Source organism: Megalobrama amblycephala, linkage group LG18 (assembly GCF_018812025.1).
Source record: "Megalobrama amblycephala isolate DHTTF-2021 linkage group LG18, ASM1881202v1, whole genome shotgun sequence".
NCBI lineage: Eukaryota > Metazoa > Chordata > Actinopteri > Cypriniformes > Xenocyprididae > Megalobrama > Megalobrama amblycephala.
Window position 1 is genome coordinate 82501 of NC_063061.1, and position 20165 is coordinate 102665.

The 20165-nt window shown below is 40.8% G+C and overlaps 1 protein-coding gene across 4 annotated transcripts in view; it reads right to left on the minus strand.

The window, feature by feature from the left end:
• The window catches only part of LOC125252408 (macrophage mannose receptor 1-like), a 37491-nt gene that overhangs the window by 11198 nt on the left and 6128 nt on the right, over nt 1–20165 (minus strand). For all 4 annotated transcript variants that reach the window (XR_007181219.1, XR_007181220.1, XM_048165673.1 and 1 more), the window contains 5 exons: nt 7378–7752; nt 6952–7293; nt 5672–6040; nt 5210–5581; nt 1–257 (listed from right to left, as the gene is read on the minus strand). The exon at nt 1–257 is cut by the window's left edge and continues 121 nt beyond it. Coding sequence is in view for 2 of the 4 variants with exons in the window: in XM_048165673.1 (XP_048021630.1) it covers nt 1–257; nt 5210–5581; nt 5672–6040; nt 6952–7293; nt 7378–7752 (1715 nt within the window). In the remaining 2 variants the exon portion in view is untranslated. The remainder of the gene's footprint in view (nt 258–5209; nt 5582–5671; nt 6041–6951; nt 7294–7377; nt 7753–20165) is intronic.

Here is a 20165-nt window from a genome sequence, read left to right on the forward strand (position 1 = left end):
CCAGCTTGTAAAACCTTTCTCTAATGTTGCATTCTCCAGAGACCATTTCCAGCTGTTCATATCTTCATACAGACCAATCCAAGCTGAGCCATAGTAAGTGCCACGTACTGTTTTAATGAGTCTTTTCATTTCCTCCATGTTATCAACAGTGGCCAGATCAGTGTAATTCTGTCTGCAGTAACTCTGAGCTTCAGTCCAGGTCTTAGACTCAGACACAAAGTGATACTGGTGAGTACATGAAGATTGTGTGCAGGTTCCTGTGAATTGTTTTACAGCACAGAAAAAAATATGCAATTAGCTGGTCAATGATGTACCAACAATGATATTGTGGACAAACTGTCATTGTACTAATAGTTGTTAACTACTGCTGTAGTGTTCATTGTCAATTAATTCATACCTGCTGCTTGTCAACAGATTTTGATGAAATTTTTGGACATTTCACAAATGATTAAGGCTATGTTCACACGAAGCCGGAGCTCGTTTCAAGAAATATCTGCGTCCACACGAAACGACTGAAATGACTCAAAACGATGTAGTATACATGCCAGACCAGTATGTGGAGCTGTAATTCTGCCACAGAGATACACTTAAAGCAGCGAATAAGACTTGGAGCATGCACATAAACCTTGCACGCTGTATACAAACTATAGTAAAGCTTAGAGATAACCCTTTATTTTGGTTCAGTATCTTCTGCAGCACGAACACAAGCATCTATGCCATGACATCATCGTTTCACAATATATACGGATAGGCTTTCCACACGAAAACGCAAAGACGGCGTTTTCAGATTTATCCACTCTGGGACTCGGTTTAAAAAAAATAGTGGTTTCACCTTCCGAAAACGCTGGATCAGTGTGGACGAAACGCCTATCTGATACAAAATTTGTGCGTATTCACAAAAACGCGTCTCCGTGTGGATGGGGCCTAGAAACTACAGCATTGAATTAAATATTACAGATTACATATTAGCAAATAGAATAGATTTTAAAATAAATTATTAAAAACAAATATATAAAAACATTGTTAAACTCAAGATAATTTAGTATAAACAACTTCAATTTTTAAAAAAGCAAGAACATACAAAGTCAAATTTAGGAGTAATGAGAACTGTCAGGCGGATTTATATCCTTTATACCGTGTCCTCTGGAAGCCATTTGTGGCAGAATTTTATGTGAAATGGACATACAACTTAGGAGTTTGACGAAGAAGAATAAAATCTTCTTGACCCCCCAACAGTTGCTTTATCTCTATTTATTGTATTTGGTGATGTTTTGTTGTAAAAGTAAGTATTTCTATTTTAGGGTAAGTTTCTTTATCAATTTTTATTTAAAATTTAGAATTTTCGATTATTACCTTTCATGCAGTGTGTAATGTAGCTGTCTGTGAATGTAATCGCTCTACTTGTTAAGTTGTGAAGCCGAAAGTGCAAGATAAATAAAGTTATTGTCTCGCTCTCAAAAAAAGAGAAAAGAAATCGACTCTAAAACAGCCTAAACGATTCATCAGGAATTCCAGTCTCACTTCTGTGATAGCTACATGTCACTGGGTAACACATTAGCATAATGCCTGCATATGTTCTACTACATTGTCTGCCGACAAGCAACTTCGCCCGCCCACAAACACTATAGCATTTCCATGTGCTTAAAGGATTAGTTCACTTTCAAATAAAAATGTCCTGATAATTTACCCATGTCATCCAAGATGTTCATGTCCTTCTTTCTTCAGTCCTACACCTTCCCTATTCAACTTGCGGAACAAACGCGGCACCAGTTCATCAAAAACCATAATTTCTTTTCGACTGAACAAAGAAGGACATGGACATCTTCGATGACATTGGGGTGAGTAAATAGGGACATTTTTATATGAAAGTGAACTAATCCTTTATCTTCATGTTGAAGCTGTGTCCTATACTTTGAAAGTAAATGCGTTTTATTTTCACTTGTTTACCAGTTTATTTGGACCAGCTTTCTCCTCTGAATCTCAACCTGAAAGTAGGTTTAATAATTGATGTTTCTATTTTGTAATGATTGTTCAAAATTCATAGTTCCCTTTCGAAAGGGAACTTGTGCTGCGTCCCCTAGGAGTCGCTATGGGGAATGCCTCCGGCATGCCAGGTGTCTGAAGCGTGAGTCTAAACATGACAATGAACTTAACATTGGCAGGCGGCAGCCTATGACGTCACCATAGGTGCGACCGTGAGTATAAAAAAAAGGCACCTGGAAATACTGTCATCCTCTTTCTTGTCTTCACAGATACCGGTTTGTTTGAATGTATGTTTATTCTAGACAATCCAGTATTATGGCGAGAACTAGCACCAAGTTGTTTAGATGCATTATCTGACACCTGATGCGTTATCTGACACCTGAAGTAAGCGTGGGTATTTTGCTTCCCATAGCGACCCCTTGGGGACCCTATCGAAAGGAAACGTCTCAGGTTATGCATGTAACCATATTTTCCTGAGAATAGGGGACGAGACACTGCGTCCCTTTGCCATGCTTCAGGCATTCCTGAAGCATGACAAAGAGCATTCATCTCCTTCCTACTTTTTTTTCATAGGCTGCAGCCTGCCAATGTCAAGTTCATTGTCATGTTTAGACTCACGCTTCAGACACCTAAAAGGCCAGAGGCTTGTTCCCTATTCTCAGGGAACCATGGTTATATGTGTAACCTGAGACATTTTGTATGTTATGTTGTGTACACCCTCGTCTGTATGTCTCCTCCTAACCGGCTAACTCGCGTTTCTATAGTTTGGCTATTCAGATGTGAGTCAAGTATTGTCTAAAAATGTGTTGATTATAATAGCGAAAGTTCAGATCACTTTACTGACTCGGATCTTCTTCTTGTCGGATCTTGCTTACTTCCTGCTTCGCTACTGTTCGGACGCTCTTGCTTACAGCTCCACGCTTTGCTCTATTGCTTTTATGTTTTATCTCCTAATTTTAACTACAGCAAATAGGCACAGTGCTCAAACGACAAATCTTGGCACCAACAATCTTTTTAACTGGAAGAATTACCACAAAAAAGGGGAATTTTTATCCAACCAGCCTCCCACTGACGGCAGCCATCAGCTTACATTCTGGAGAAGGGAAAACACAGCTGCCTACATCCAAAAGGATTAGAAATAATATGCCTCCTCTGGTTGAAGAATCTACCTGCTGCACAAACTGCCACAGACTTCTACAAAGGATTGCAGTTCTTGAAACAAAGTTACTTGCGGGACTACCAAACCAGAAGGAACACACAACAGAGCTTCATCATGGACGTCCTCAGCACACAGTCGGTGAGTCCCATGATTCTAATGCCCCTAAACAGACTGTACTGAGTGCCGAAATTGATCAACATATTAATCGATGGCACACACAGGGAGCGAGACCCAAAGGCACTCGAGACATCAGATTGTCACGAGTATCACATATTAATGCAGTAGCATCCTCTACCCCAAACACTAGCTCCCTACCACCGCCAATACATCTGGAGAACAGATTTGAAGTGTTAATGAATGTGGGTGAGGAATCTCCAGACATGATGAATGTGGGTGAGGAATCCCCAAACATGATCGGACACAGATCAAATCAGCCAGCAGCTAACACCGATGCTAACTGCCACTCAAGGTTGAACAGTCAGCGGCACTCAGCTCAAAGAGCAGCCGAGCCCAGGACTCTGATAGTGGGTGACTCTATTATCAGAAACATTAGCAGCAGGGATACAACTACATGCTGCCTTCCACAAGCAACAGTTTCTGATGTAAACAGGGAACTTAAGAGCATTCTGATGAAATATAAGACTGCAAATCGACTAATCATTCATGTGGGGAAGAATGATATTCGGAAGGAGCAGTCAGAACTCCTTAAGAGGGATTTCAATGAACTTTTTGAAATGCTTAAAAGACTAAAAGTTCAGTCGTTCATCATTGGACCACTCCCAGCAAGAGGAACAAATAGATTTACACGGTTGCTTGGTCTTAACACATGGCTGCAAAAAACCTGCAACTTAAAAGGACTGAATTTCGTCGACAACTTCAATCTGTTCTGGAGTCAGAGACAACTGTTCACTCATGATGGCCTGCACCCAAACAAACTGGGCTTTACCTAATGCATACTGTTATTTCTATTCCTTATGTTCTATTTTTATTATTCTTTTTTATGTAAAGCACGTTGAATTACCACTGTGTATGAAATGTGCTATACAAATAAAATTGCCTTGCCTTGCCTTGTCTGAAGGAGATGAATGCTCTTGAATGCCTAAAGCATGGCAAAGGGACGCAGTGTCTTGTCCCCTATTCTCAGGGAACCATGGTTACATGCATAACCTGAGACGTTTCCTTTCGATAGGGTCCCCAAGGGGTTGCTATGGGGAACGAAATACCCACGCTGCCATGCTGAAGGGATGAATGCCTTATTGGCTGAGCTAAGTCAAAGGCTCAAAGAGTCTTCATCCCTAGGTGCACTAGTGACAACCATAAGCCGGAGCTTCTCAAGAACGGAGGCCTCAAGGAAGACTCTAAGAGAGGAAGCCTAGCTATATCTATACTCAGGACAGCTTCCAAAAAGGCTCACAGAGAGCCTAGAATACTCAAATTCCAAAAGCAGCCCTGGAGAGAGAAGGCCTCAACAAGAGAGCCTAACAACACTCTAACCCAAGGGCAGTACTGTGCTGGCCCATGAAGCTCTGCAGAGTGGAGGCCTAAATCATACCTCCCAGATTGAGAGGGGGCCTAACACACTCAAACTCAGGTAAGCAGCCAAGGAGGCACACCACACGTTGTGCATGGTAGACAAATCACAAAGGAATGGACCATCTGACCAATCAGAGCAGTGTAAACTCACAGAAAGGAGGGGTTTAGAGAGCCTGATTCTTCAAACTGCTTCTAACGAATCGTTTACGAATCATTGAGAACTGAGGTGAAATTGAAAGTATATTATGAGAAAACTAAATTATTTTTTGACCTTGCATGCATGTATATCTATTGTAGGAGACTCCTAAAACAATATTAGGAACCTTAAAAAAGGCATAATATGGGCACTTTAAATATGAACATGTTAAGGGTTTTCAGTCAGAGTTTTCAACAATATAATCTGAATTCACATTTTTACAGGCCTGGTGCCTTTAGCCTAAATTAAACATGTTGATCTTTCATTTTAGACACAGGTGCTGAAAGTCTTTATCATTCCTGCCAAATAAAGGCTTCCAACCAAGCGAGTGAACTTACTGCTGTAGCAGAAGAAAGGCATGCTGGATACACATATCTCATCTGTCCAATGGCCTGAATATCTGAATGATACTGCAGTGCAGTGCTGATATGGATATTCATAAGCTTGATTATTTCCATTGTCTGGTTGCGTCTGTAACACAGGAATTTGCGGCCTCCAGTTTTGATAACTGGTCATCTGATTGTTTGACCAAACCCTGTTTCTGTACAGTCCGATCCAGACTTTATATCCTCCTGCAATCTCAAGGATCCTCTGGTTCTCCGTCTGATTTCTCACATTGGCGAGATCTGTGTAATGATCTCTGCAGTATCTATGAGCCTCTGACCAGGGTTTCTCATCAGTGATTTTGATGTAAGTCTCTGTGGCATTACCTGAGATATGAAATGACAAATATATGCACATTAGCTCTCATTGAAAAAAAATCTTTAAATTAATATCTAAAACAAACAAAATGTCCTTACCATCATAGCAAACGAATTGCAGTGCATTATCACATGACACATCATACCAGTTTCCATTACTCTCCATGTAAACACACAGTTCATTTCCCCCACTGTTGTCTGGTTCATGATAAAAGTTTCTGAAATCTGTCTTTCCATCCTGATAAAAGTCATTATCCTCCAATGACCATCTCCAGTTGTTCACATCATCATACAGACCAATCCAGGCTGAGCCGCTGTAACTCCCATTAACTGTGTTAATCAACCTGTTCATTTCCTCCATGTTATCAATGGTGGCCAGATCAGTGTAATTCTGTCTGCAGTATCTCTGAGCTTCAGTCCAGGTCTTGGATTCATTCACAAAGTGATACTGGCGGGATGATGCTAATGCTGTAAATAGAGAAAACAAATGTTTTCATCAAAAGTTTAAGGTCTTGAAGCATCCAATATATTTGTGATCAATTGAATAGGGTCTAAGATCTGAGAGTGCTGGAAAAGATTTAGCCTTTTCTCATTCAATACAGCCTTTATGGTTATAAATTATATTACCAGCATCAAAAATTTAGTAAAATATCTAGGGCTAGATTTATTAAATGGGGCAAATCAGCCTGAGAGCACAATGTCACAAATGCGCCACAAGTTTTGCATGTGATCTACTGCTGATGCTCAAATTAAAGAACACAGATGCAGTCAAATCATTTACATAATGACCAACACAATCTGTTTTGAATTTGCAATCCAAGAGCAGTGCAAATTCTTAATGTCTTCCTCTGGCATTCCAAAGAAATTAATACGAGTGGAAAATATGTTCTCCCTTCTACCACGTGCTCTCTGTTCTCTACAGTGTCTCCTCCTAGCAGCATAGATAAAAGCTAAGACATGCTTTTTTGGGGCGTTAAATAATGGCCTAATACCAGTAAATTGAGGAGCGCAAACATTAGTGAATCACGTTGCATGATTCATTTCAATACTCTCCTCCCATAAATTTTGCGTCTGAAAGGGAAACTCCTACAAATGCATATGCAATAAGGTCAGCCGCAAAAACAACTAAATTCACACCTTTTCAGTGCTAATTTTGCACTGCGTGTCTTTAGTAAATCCTGACTGTAGTTTTTTTTAATGCCAAAAAAGGGTTTGTGCTGGCACAAACCGTTAGTAAATCTGGCCCCAATTATTTGGTTTGTTGTCCTTTTACTTGTCACAAATTTGCTCATTCATGCGACTTTTGAACCCAAACATATCCATGCTTTCTTGCAATCGATGTAGTGAACCATTTTCCCTTTCCTTTAAGATCTACTCACCACTGTAGCAAAAGAAAGGAAAAACATAATCGCAGTTTTCATCTGTCCAGCTCCCGGAGTCACTGAATGAGACTACAGTGCAGGATCCTGCAGTATCTGGCTGTCCGCTGCTCCAGATTCTGAATGAAGAGTTGCTCTGATCTGACCAAGATCTAGGTTTGTACAGTCCAATCCAAACATTGAAACCATCATAATTCCTTAAAAAATACTGAATCTTCTGTTGTTCAGTCTCATTCCTGATACTGATGAGGTCTGTGTGATGTTCTCTGCAGTAACTCTGAGCTTCAGCCCAGCTATTGTACAGGTTAACAAACACATAAGTATCACTGGCATTTTCTCTTCCTGAAAGACATTAAGTTTAGAAAGAGATTGGTTTGTTTTTCAATTTTTGTTCATTGTCTTAGACATTTGAATGGAACAGCTCACCATCATAGCAAACAGTCAGATATCCATTGCCACAGTGTGCTGTGTGCCATATCCCTCTGTTCATATACACACACTCATCTCCATTATTACTTGGTCCTGGGTTATACCAGTTCCTGAAGTCTTTTTCTCCTTTCTTGAAGAAACCACTGTCCTCTAGAGTCCATTTCCAAGTGCTCAGATCATCATGGAGCCCAATCCAAGCCAAATCAATGGAATCATCATTCACTGTGTCGATCAACTGGATCGTCTGTTGATTATTTTCAATAGTGGCCAGATCAGTGTATTTCTCCCTACAGTATCTCTGAGCTTCGGCCCAAGTCTTGGATTCATTCACAAAGACATACTGAGGGACACACTGCGTGAGGGTAAAGAAACCTGTTGAAAACACATAAGGGAAGTTGAGATCATATGCAGTTGTATGAAAAAGTATGTGAACCACTTGCAGAATCTGTGAAAATGTAAATAATTAAAAAAAAAAATAAAGAGATTGTACAAAATGCATGCTATTTTTTTTTATTTAGTACTGTCCTGAGTATGATATTTTACATAAAAGATGTTTACATTTAGTTCACAAGCCAAAAAAAAAAAAAAGCTGAATTTATTCAAATGGCCCCATTCATAAGTATGTGAACCATTGATTCTCAATGTGGTTACCTGGATGATCCACGGCTGTTTTTGTGTTTTGTGATGGTTGTTCATGAGTCCCTTGTTTGTTCTGAGCAGTTAAACTGAGCTCTGTTCTTCAGAAAAACCCTCTGGGTCCTGCAGATTCTTCAGTTTTCCAGCATTTTTTGCATTTTTGAACCCTTTCCAGCAGTGACTGTGTGATTTTGAGATTCATCTTTTCACATTGAAGACAACTGAGGGACTCAAACACAACTATTAAAAAGGGTTAAAACATTCACTGATGCTCCAGAAGGAAACACGATGCATTAAGAGCCGGGGGGTGAAAACTTTTGAATTTGAAGATCAAGGTAAATTGTACTTAATTTGTCTTCCTGGAGACATGCAAGTATCTTCTGTTGCTTCCGAAGGGCAGTACTAAATGAAAAAATGGTATTTCAACAAAATAAGAAAAAATTGGATATCTTCATCCTGCTCAAATGTTTTCACACCCCGACTCTTAATGCATCGTGTTTCCTTCTGGAGCATCAGTGAATGTTTGAACCTTTTTTAATAGCTGTGTCTGAGTCCCTCAGTTGTCTTCAGTGTGAAAAGGCGGATCTCGAAATCATTCAGTCAGGTTCAAATATGCAGAAGATGCTGGAAAACTGATGAATCTGCAGGACCTGGAGGATTTTTCTGAAGAACAGAGCTCAGTTTAACTGCTCAGGACAAACAAGAGACTCATGAACAACCATCACAAAACAAAAAAACAGTCATGGATCATCAGATAACCACACACACAGTATTGAGAATCAATGGTTCACATACTTATGAATGGGGTTATTTTAATAAATTCAGCTATTTTTTTGTCTTGTGGACTATATGTAAACATCTTTTATGTAAAATATCTTACTCGGGACAGTACTAAATAAAAAATAACATGCATTTTGTACAATCTCTCCTATTTTGTTAAAATTATTCACATTTTCACAAATTCTGTAAGTGATTCCCATACTTTTTCATGCAACTGTAATTAATACCATTTCAGTTATTTCCCTGTTCAGACACTGTCACATTCATAATGGGTGACTACAGTTTCTACAATGGCATCGATACTTGACCTTTAACCCTAAAAAGGTTTTTGTAACCTGGGGGATGCAAACATTTGAGTGGCTGCGGGGAGAGGGAGTGAAAGTGTAGGTCTCATTTCTTGGTTTCGTGTTGAAAGGGTGTTTATTTGTGAATATTTATATAATATCTGGTGACTTTGTTCATACATTCTATGTTTAGCTCACCGGCAGCATTAAGAAAAAAAGAAAAAAGACTACTTGTAGTGGGAAATCTACTCACCTTCACATAAAAGTTGATATATTTCACATATTTACAATATTTGGAGGGGACTTACATGTTTGAAAAGTTGTTATTAAGCATTAAAGGGTTAGTTCACCAAAAAATTAAAATAATTACTCACCCTCATGTCGTTCCACACACGCAAGACCTTCGTTCATCTTCAGAACACAAATTAAGATATTATTGATGAAATCCGATGGCTCAGTGAGGCCTCCATTGACATCAAGATAATTAACAGTTTCAGTGCCCAGAAAGCTACTAAAGACATATTTAAAACAGATCATGTGACTACAGTGGTTCAACCTTAATATTATAAAGTGACAAGAATACTTTTTGTGCACCAAAAAAACAACTTTATTCAACAATATCTAGTGATGGGTGATTTCAAAACACTCCTTCATGAAGCTTTGAAGCTTTCCACACATTCCACACTTCAATTTAGTGCATCATCCGGGTATTTAAAGGGGTGGTTCAATGCGATTTCACTTTTTTTAACTTTAGTTAGTGTGTAATGTTGCTGTTTGAGCATAAATAATATCTGCAAAGTTACAGCACTGAAAGTTCAATTCAAACGGAGATATTGTCTTTTAAAGTAACGGCAGTTTAATGCCTACAAAAACGACCGGTTTGGACTACAACAAGCTTCTTTCCGGGTTGATGACATCATAAACCCTGCAAAACACGCCCCCGGGAACACGCAACAAAGTGGGCGAGGCCATGTGGCGCAGCATAATGAAAGCGCCAGAGTTGTGTACACCAGACGCGAGCGGCGCAACGCGTCAAAAGATAATAGAACCCATTATAATAATCTGTGATATTTTCTACACTGGATGTGCCGCTGAAGACAGCTTCCAGAATCTACACGAGTTCAATGCTGGATTTGCACAAAGGCTTTTACTGAAAGATCAAGCAGTTCCCACTTTAAAAGCAGAAGCTGCTGTTTACTGGCTTCAAACTGTAAGTACATTTTATTGTTTGTACATGTCTTTTAAACATATAGTTTTGTTGCTATTTTTGGTTGCATCAAGGATGTAAACAAAAACCAACACTTTTTTGCTTCGCTAGCTAGTTAGCTAAATTCTACAAATGCCAACAAACTTCTATGTTCATAGACAAACAGTTGTTCATGCTATAAATTAAACACTACCTTTACAAAAATGCTACTACTCAGTCATGTATTCGGCTACAGCAAAGCTTTAATCAGAAAAAAAAAACATATATTGAAAGCTAACAAACAGCATATCTAAACACTGACACAAATAAAAAATGAAATACCATTCATAAACATTCATAAAAGGTTGATTGAAGAGGTTCTGCTTGACCCTCTTCATCTGGGTCTGATTCGGCTCAATTTGATACAGCAATATAGACGGCATTATTTACATTTCCACTGAAGCACTAGTAATAACGAATGGTAAGGGGCGTGGCGTTTCCGGACGCTTCAGCGAATCACGACACACTGGGCCAGCTAACCAATCTGAGCACATTGCGTATTTCGGAGGGAGCGGCTTCATAGAAGCAGGAAGTCAAACGAGCCGTTCATATGACAGTGGAAACAGAAGTGTAGAATAAAGGTAAAATATATGAAAAATACAGCGTTTTCAAAAAAAACAAAGCATTAAGACATGTTAAACTATGCCCCCAAAACACAATCAAGCCTAGAAAAAAACCACTGAACCACCCCTTTAAAGTGCACTTTTTCTTTTTGGAATTTTCTGTGAACGCACTACTCGCACTATTTGTACTTAAAAACATCATAGAATAGTGCATAAGTACACGAATTGGGACGCACCTAAAATTTTAAATGGTTCACGTGACTTTGCCGCTCCGAACCACTGATTCAAAACAAAAGATTTGTAAAACTTCGAAGCTTCATGAAGCAGTGTTCTAAAATCGCCCATCACTAGATATTGTCGAATAAAGTCATTATTTTGTTATTTTTGGCGCAAAAAAAAGTATTCTTGTCACTTTATAATATTAAGGTTGAACCACTGTAGTCACATGAACTGTTTTAAATATGTCTTTAGTAGCTTTCTGGGCATCTGAAAGTGTAAATTATCTTGCTGTCAATGGAGGCCTCACTGAGCCATTGGATTTTATCAAAAATATCTTAATTTGTGTTCCAAAGATGAACAAGGTCTTACGGGTGTGGAACGACATGAGGGTGAGTAATCAATGACAGAATTTTTGGGTGAACTAACCCTTTAACGTAATACGTTAATGTTGAAATTTTATGAATTAAATTTTTACATTTCATAATCATACTGCCTGTAAATGTTTAAATCTCTAATATCTAATGTTTCTATACAATTATATATAAAGAAATAAAAGTATAAATACTTTTTTTTTATACATTTCCATGTATATTTATGTATGTATGTATTTATTTATTTATTTATGTTTTCTTACATTTCTTATATTTATTTACATTTTATTTATTTATTTATTGTTTTTGCAAAATGGGTGGGGCAACTGGCTATATAAGCGAGCATTTCGCCATAGGATTTCAGGTCAACCAACTGAAGTGACGACACTGAAGCCTGCAGCCCTGTGGCACAACATCTAATGCAGTACTTGTTCCGTAGCTCAGGGAACCGAGGTTACGTTCATAACAGAGTACGTTCCCTTTCGATACTTCACTTGTACTGCGTATGGGGAACGAATTCAACCGCGCCATGCCATGGGAGGGAACGACTGAATCTATCTTGGACACCAGAGGGGTCCAGAGGATAAGTGAGGAGGCCGAAGTCGTCAAACCCTTTATGTTACACTTGCTAAAAGGGAGCTAGCTCCCCAAGAGTGGTATGATGACGGAGCTCGACAGAGGCCATTGTATCATACTGAGAGGACCTGAGCATGCAAGGTCAGACTGTCCAGGTTATAAAATCTAACAAAAGTGGATGGCGAGGACCAGCCGGCCGCCTCACAGATGTCTTTGATAGAGACACCACTAGACCAGGCCCACAAGGAGGCCATGCCTCTAGTGGAGTGGGCTCTTACTCCTATGGGGCAATCAAGGCCCATAGATGAGTAGCATATAGCAATAGCATTGACTATCCAACGCGAGAGCCATTGCTTTGAGACCGGAAGCCCTTTGATGTGGCCGCCAAAGCAGACGAAGAGCTGGTCAGACTGCTGAAATGGCTGTGACCACTTAATGTAGGTCCTCAATGCCCTAACTGGGCAGAGTAAATCCAGCTCTCGCTCATCCGACGAGGGAGGCAGCGCTGAGAGGGAAATGACCTGTGCTCTGAACGGGGTAGAGAGCACCTTAGGGACGTAGCCATATCTGGGCTTTAAAATGACCTTCAAGTCATAATGCTGCGTTCACACCGAACGCGTCTGGGGCGTCAAATTCGCGCCAGACGCGTCTAGTTGGACGCTTGAACATTTTTAAGTCAGACGCTTCAGACGCGCGTAAAATTCGGTGGTCTCCACCACGGATCACATCATAAACACGTTACTACCAAAGCAGAGTCCCTGATTGGTTAACGCGCCGCGAATTTACGCCAAAGTTCAGATTTTTCAACTCGGGCGTTTGGGCGTCAGACGCTCAATTCGCGCGTCAGCCGCGTGAACGCTCAATTCGCGCCGCGCTATTCGCGCGACAACGGCCGATTCGCGCCGCGCTAGATGCTTGATTTGCGCCGCAGGACACCTAGACGCGCGTTTACATTGACTTAACATGTAAATCAGACGCCTCAGACGCCCCAGACGCGTTCGGTGTGAACGCAGCATTAGGCCCAAACTCAAGGCATGCAGGACTCATGGAGAGGGCCTACAGGTCACCTACACACTTGACCGATGCTAGAGAAAGTAGCAGAGCGGTTTAAGCATCAGGAGCCAAATGTCAGTTGACCGCAGCGGCTCAAAGGGAAGGGAGGTCCCAAGTGGGAACAGTAAGAGGACGTGGGGGGGTTTAACCGCCTAGAACCTCTTAGGAAATGCACAATGAGGCTTGACCCACTGATTGACCAGCAATAGGAGCGTGGAACGCTGCTATGGCTGCTACGTAGGTCTTGAGTGTGGCCTTGAGAAAGTCACACTCAACAGGGTCTACGTTTCGCGCTGTACGCCAGTCGACGAAGACCAACCATTTCTGGGTGTAGAGGCATCTGGTAGACAGGGCTCTTGCCTGAGAAATGGTATTTAGCACGTCCCCTGGGAGGTTTAAAAGGCTCCCATCAAGGGATCATAGGTGCAGAGCCCAGATTTCTGCCAGATTGTCTTGTTCGCCTAAGAGAGGAGGTCCCGTCTCATGGGGATCGGCTATGGGGCTTTCGTTCAGGAAAGCCTGAACAGCTCCGAGGACCACGTTTGGTTCCTCCAGAGTGGGGCCACCAGGAGGACTCTGTGATTGTCTTCCCAGATTCATCTGATGACCTGAGGGATCAGAGCGATTGGGGAAAAAGCATAAAGGAGGCTGGGCCAGTCGTGGGCCAGTCGTGGGCCAGCAAATCTATGTCCTTTGAAAAGAAGATTGGGCAGTGAGAGTTGTCTTCTGAGGCAAAGAGGTCGACCTCTGCCCTCCCGAAGATCTCCCAGAGTCTGAGAATCATCTGGGGATGGAGCATCCACTTGTCTGAGGGGACATTGCTTCGAGATAGCATGTCTGCTCCCCGATTCAGTCTGCCCGGTATGTGCAATGCTCTTGGCGATTGCAGCCTGGGTAATGCTCATTCCAGGAGCTGCTTTGCCAGTGCACAGAGGTGACTGGAGAAAGACCAACCTGGTGATTTATGTAGGACACATTGTCATGCTGTCCAACCAGACCAAGATGTGGCATCCCGTCAGGACTGTCTGAAAAGAGTGAAGGGCTCGACTCACTGCTAGCATTTATAGACAGTTGATGTGTAGATGGCTTTTGTTGCTCGACCACAAGCCAAAGGCCGGTCTGCCCTTGCACAGAGCGCCCCAACCCCAGTTGGACGCATCTGTCAAGACCACCGTCCTTCTGGAAACCGCCTCCAAGGGAACCCCACAGCTGAACCACAGAGGGCTCTTCCAGGGTTTCAGGGCTGCTATACAAGCCTGATTTACCCTGACAGAAAAGCAGCCATGCCACCAAGTGTGAGGTGAGACCCAAAAGTTTAGCCAGTATTGCAGAGGCCGTATTCACAGGAGACTGAGCTGCAAAACCAGGGAGGCAGAAGCCATCAAGCAGCCACTCTAACATCCTCTGGAAAAAAACTTCAGAGGCAGATGGGTTTTGATCTTGATTGAAGCAGTGAGCTGCTGAATGGCCAGAGCGAGCTCTGGAAAGACTGCAGCCCTCATATGGGCTAAGTCAAGGACTGCACCCAGGAACGATATACGTTGGCTTGGGAGCAGTGAGCTCTTAGCGAAATTGACCCTGAGTCCTAGGCACTCCAAGTGGCTGAGGAGCACGGATCTGTGATGCTCTACCTCAGTCCGCGACTGGGCCAATATGGGCCAGTCTTCGAGGTAATTCAAGACATGGATTCCCATCTGTCTCAGAAGGGGAGGCGCCACGTCCATGCACTTCATAAAAGTGCAAGGAGCTAGGGACAGCCCGAAGGACTGTATATTAGTAAGCCACTCCCTCGAATGCGAATCTCAAGAATCGTCTGTGATGGGGGGCTATCTGGATTTGAAAATACACGTCTTTCAGGTCCAGTGAGAAGAACCAGTCCCTGAACTTACATCTCATGAGGGAGTGGTTCAGCCAGTGAACCAGCAAGCGACACGTTGAGAACTTCAGCCAACACAGCAGAAATGTGCCCTTTCAGACTGAATATGTATCATGACCAGTACCACCTGAGTCAAGGAAGAGCATCATGCCATATTCAGCTGAGCGGTGTCAGAAGAGAGACTGCTCTCCCTCAATGAACGCAGCTTGCGGGGCGGGACCAGCAAGCGAAACACACAGAGGTCCAGCACAAGGCTTGGCATTTTTTTTTTTTAAAAACACCAGAAAAATATGCTCTTATGTCCTCATTGTGATAACACTCATTTTCAATGAACGCGGCTATGTGTGGTGAAACCAGCAAGCGATAGGGTGACCAGATGAGATTGGCTGAAATTCAGGACGGGGGGGGGGTTCTATGATATTAGACTTCGTAGCCTATAATAAAAGATAATGAATTTCAAACCTGAACCAAACATATTTTTATTCAAAGATCAACAGTCTGTCATTAGTCTTTAGTCTGCCACAAAAAAAAACAACATTAAAATCATGAACTCAAATGTTATTGTGAAAAGAAAAAAAACAATGACTGTTGTAACAGTGCATAAATCAGACTTTTCTGTATAGCCTAACACTAATAAGCTTAAACGAAAATAATTGTGAAGTATTTTTTTGTACACAGTGCTGCGAACAATCAATCAATCCGTGTACGCGTGCATCACTGTCCTCCTCGCGGCTGCAGCAACTTGCACTCTCTTCATCAAGGCTTAAAACAAAAAGGGCATGCATATCTAAATTCGTGCCTAGCCGCCTACAGTATTTTTTTAGAACTTAGAAAAAAGATGCTGCAGCCAATGAGCAGCCGGCGGGGGCTGGTTGCAGGATGACTCAACCTCCGCAGATAGTTTTTAATTTTTTTCAGACAATAACTTTACTTTAGTATAATTTTTGGGACAATTAGGACCAGATTCGAGATTCGGGACAGCAGTTTAGATTTCGGGACGTCTGGTCACCCTAGCAAGCGACACGCTGAGAAACTCAGCAAACACAACAGAAATATGCTTCTTCGGAATGAACATACATCATGAGTCCCACCTGGGTCAGAGGAGAGCATCATGTCATATTCGGCTTAGCGGTGTCAAAAGTGAGATCGCTCTTCCTCAATGAATGCGGCTTGCAGGGAGGAGCCGGAAAGTAACGTGTACAGAGATCCAGCATAATAAAAAGAGAGCATATGTAAAGTACCGCCGAGCATAATTGAGCATTGAGCTCGCTTTTCAGTGAGCGCATATGCCCTCATGAACGCGGCTTGCAGGGGCGGGGCCGGTGTTGCAGTCGATTCTGTTCCCTTTGGAATGTGTGTTCCCCCTGCGGACTGCGCATGCGCCATGAAACACCGCTGGATGGACGGAAAGCGAAGGAGGACAAAAATATTGGCGCTACGTTTAAATGTCTTGCACTGTAGCATAATAAAATGATTCAGTCCAGTTTTATTTCTGTGAATTAAATTAATCTTGGACTTGTTCATAGTTTATGTATTATGCCTGAATTTATAAAGTTGAATTGTGCCAACACAAATTAGCTTATGTTCAAACTTTATGCCTCATATTACTGCATTTTTATTTTTTAGCATTATTATTATAGCAAAAATACAGAGATGACATGTTTATGATATACAACAACAGTATACAAAATGTATTAACAATGTTCACTGTTTCCAAAGTAGCCTACACATGATAAAATTTGAGTTCCTCAAATTATTGTCACAAGGGAAACAGATACTATGTTATATTTTGTTCCTTATATAAAATAAAAATGAATAAATATATATGGATACAATTATATGTTGTCATTATTGCCTTCTTTAATATTTTTCACATGCAAGATGCAAGGGTGCAATATAACATTCTTAACAAAATTAATGTGTAATTTCAAAGGGCACTAATGAAATCAATCAATCAATCAGTCAATCAGTCAATTAGGTTAATAAAGGGTGTTATAAATTGGGAAGATAACGATGGCACATTGTCACCAGAATTTCTATTCTTACTGACACCTTTCAACAATGGATCCGAAAATGTTTGAAGAGATAATGAGTTATAAAACTCAGGGCTCATACCCAATTGGTATAAAAAAAAAAAAAAAAAAAAAAAAAAAAAAAAAAAAAAAGGAGGCGAAATATATAATTCGCAGACGTTGCTCCAAGTTCCAAGTTGATGGTAAGAAATTTAACACACATTTCATTCAAAATTATTATTTAGACTGTGGAGATAACTTTACATAACTCCAGACAGGAGTGAGTTATAGTGATACACCAAGAAAAAGAACTATATGAACTAGTCAGTGAATTATGATTGACTTACCAGCAACTATAACATTAAAAATAACCTGTTGTCCAATTTCAGTTTAAATTTCACTGGGCCTTCAGAACATTCTTGCAGGTTATTTAGATTCTACTAATAAAGCTATTTCAATAGATGGCAAACTTTACCACATCTCCACTAGAAATGGTATGGTTTTGAGAAGAAAAGTGGTTGTTGGACAAAAGGAGGCCAACCAAGTATTCTCAGAGTTTCATGCCAGCTCCTACGGAGCCCACTGTGGAACGGAAAAAACAAAGATTGCCATTTCAGCTAGGTTCTACTGGCCTGGAATGGGAGTGGACATTGACAAATGGGTAAACATTAAATCATTCTTCTTGAACATTGCTGTGAAACATTCAAATGGATTGTTTTTGAATGTATTACTCATGTGATTATTTCTGAACATCAGGTTTTGCAGTGTGCCCAGTGTCAATATAGCAGACTGTCCATCAAGCAGGAGCCCAAGTACATCCCAATATGTGTATGAATGCTTGTCCACAAATGTGCATGAGTTTTGAGATGGGTAATTCATGAGTTCACAGAATTGTATGTATTTGTTGTGCTATTTTAAGGTGGACAAGCCTCTGGAATTACTGGGCATGGATTTAGTGGGGAAAGTCTCGAGGACCAACCAGGGAAATGAGTACATTTGTGTCCTCGTTGACCATTACACCAAATGGTCCAAGGCCTATGCAATTCCTAATAAATCTGCAGCAGTTGTCTCGCGCTGCATTATTAACTTTTTCTACAGGTTTGGGGCACCAAAGAGGATACTCACTGACCAAGGCACTGAGTTTGTGAACCAGGTTTGTAGTTTGAATGAATCAAATACAGTATGCGTGAGACTTCATGTGAGCAAAGGATTTGTTGGATTCTGCAACATTTCATTCTTTGTAGATTCATTTTAATGTGTTTTGCAAACAGATCAATGAGGAACTCTGTGCATTCCTCAATGTGGAGAGAAGCCTCTGTGCACCGTACCATCCACAGACGAACGGGCTTGTGGAGAAACTTAATGGAACCATTCAGAGGTGAACCATTTATAGGTTGCTTTTGGGAGTGCAATATTCAAAGAAATATTGGTGTTTGTAATGGGTTACTCATAACTTTCAACATTGATTATGACTCTAGAGCCTTGTGCAAGCTTGTGGATACGATACCTGAAAAATGGGATGAGTACCTAGATGCAGTAATGTTTGGTCTTAGAACCAAGACGCAACTGACTACTAGGTACTCCCCATTTTTCTTAATGTTTGGCATGGAGGCCCGATATCCTTGTGAGGTTCCAGAGACGTATGAGGTATGCTATCCTTTACATTGTTTCATATAAATATCATGTATCATTTAAGTTAATAATTTTAATCTTTAATGTTTCTGAAAAGGTCAACAGCACTGTGGAATCTGTCTTTTAAAAAGACTTGAAAACTATATTGGCATTAGTGGAATTGCTTTGGCATGGTTCAAATCTTACTTATCTGACCGTTATCAGTCTGTAGTAGTTAATGAAGAGATGTCGTATCGATCACAAGTTCAATATGGAGTACCACAAGGCTCAGTACTAGGACAGTTGCTTTTCACTCTGTACATGCTGCCCTTAGGAGAGATAATTAGGAAGCATGGTGTTAGTTTTCACTGCTACGCTGACGATACTCAGCTCTATATTTCCTCGCGCCCTGGCGAAACCTACAAATTCACAAAACTAACAGAATGCATAGCTGACATTAAAAACTGGATGACAAGAAATTTCTTATTATTAAATTCAGAAAAAACTGATATCCTAATCTTTGGACCAAAAACTTCCTCACGAAAAAACCTTGAATACTCTCTAACACTTGACGGGTGCTCCATTAAATCTTCGTCCTCAGTTAGGAACCTGGGTGTGCTCTTTGATACCAATCTTTCATTTGAAAGTCATGTTTCTAGTATCTGTAAAACCGCCTTCTTCCATCTAAAAAATATATCTAAATTACGACATATGCTCTCAATGACAAATGCGGAACAGTTGGTTCATGCATTCATGACCTCAAGACTAGATTACTGTAACGCTCTACTGGGTGGTTGTTCTGCTCGGCTTTTAAACAGACTACAGTTGGTCCAAAATGCGGCAGCTAGAGTTCTTACTAGAACCAGAAAGTATGACCATATTAGCCCAGTTCTGTCAACATTACATTGGCTCCCTATTAAACATCGTATAGACTTTAAAATCTTGCTACTTACTTATAAAGCTCTAAATGGTTTAGCTCCCCAATATCTAAGCGAGCTCTTGGTGCATTATAGTCCTTCACGTCTATTGCGATCTCAGAATTCAGGCCAGTTGATAATACCCAGAATATCAAAATCAACTGAAGGCGGCAGATCCTTTTCCTATTTAGCACCTAAACTCTGGAACAATCTTCCTAGCATTGTTCGGGAAGCAGACACACTCTGTCAGTTTAAATCTAGACTAAAAACACATCTCTTTGCTCTTGCATACACATAACACATTATCAATACATTAACATTTTTCAAATCTGTTAAAGGATTGTTACGCTGCAATAATTAGGTCGGCCGGAACCGAGAACATTTCCTATAACACTAGATATACCTGTACATCAGAATAAGAATGGCATCTACGCTAATATCTGTCTCTCTGCTTATCCTGAGGTTTTCCGGGTGCTGGATCCAGGCCGTATCCAGATCAGATGGAGAACCTGTGTCTGGACCTGACTACAACGTAGCCCAGGAGACAATGGGCCTACAGATCCAGTTCTGGCTGCATCTATAATTCAGATTTTTAAATCTCCGTATCCGCTTACATATATTTATATATAATCTATTTTTAA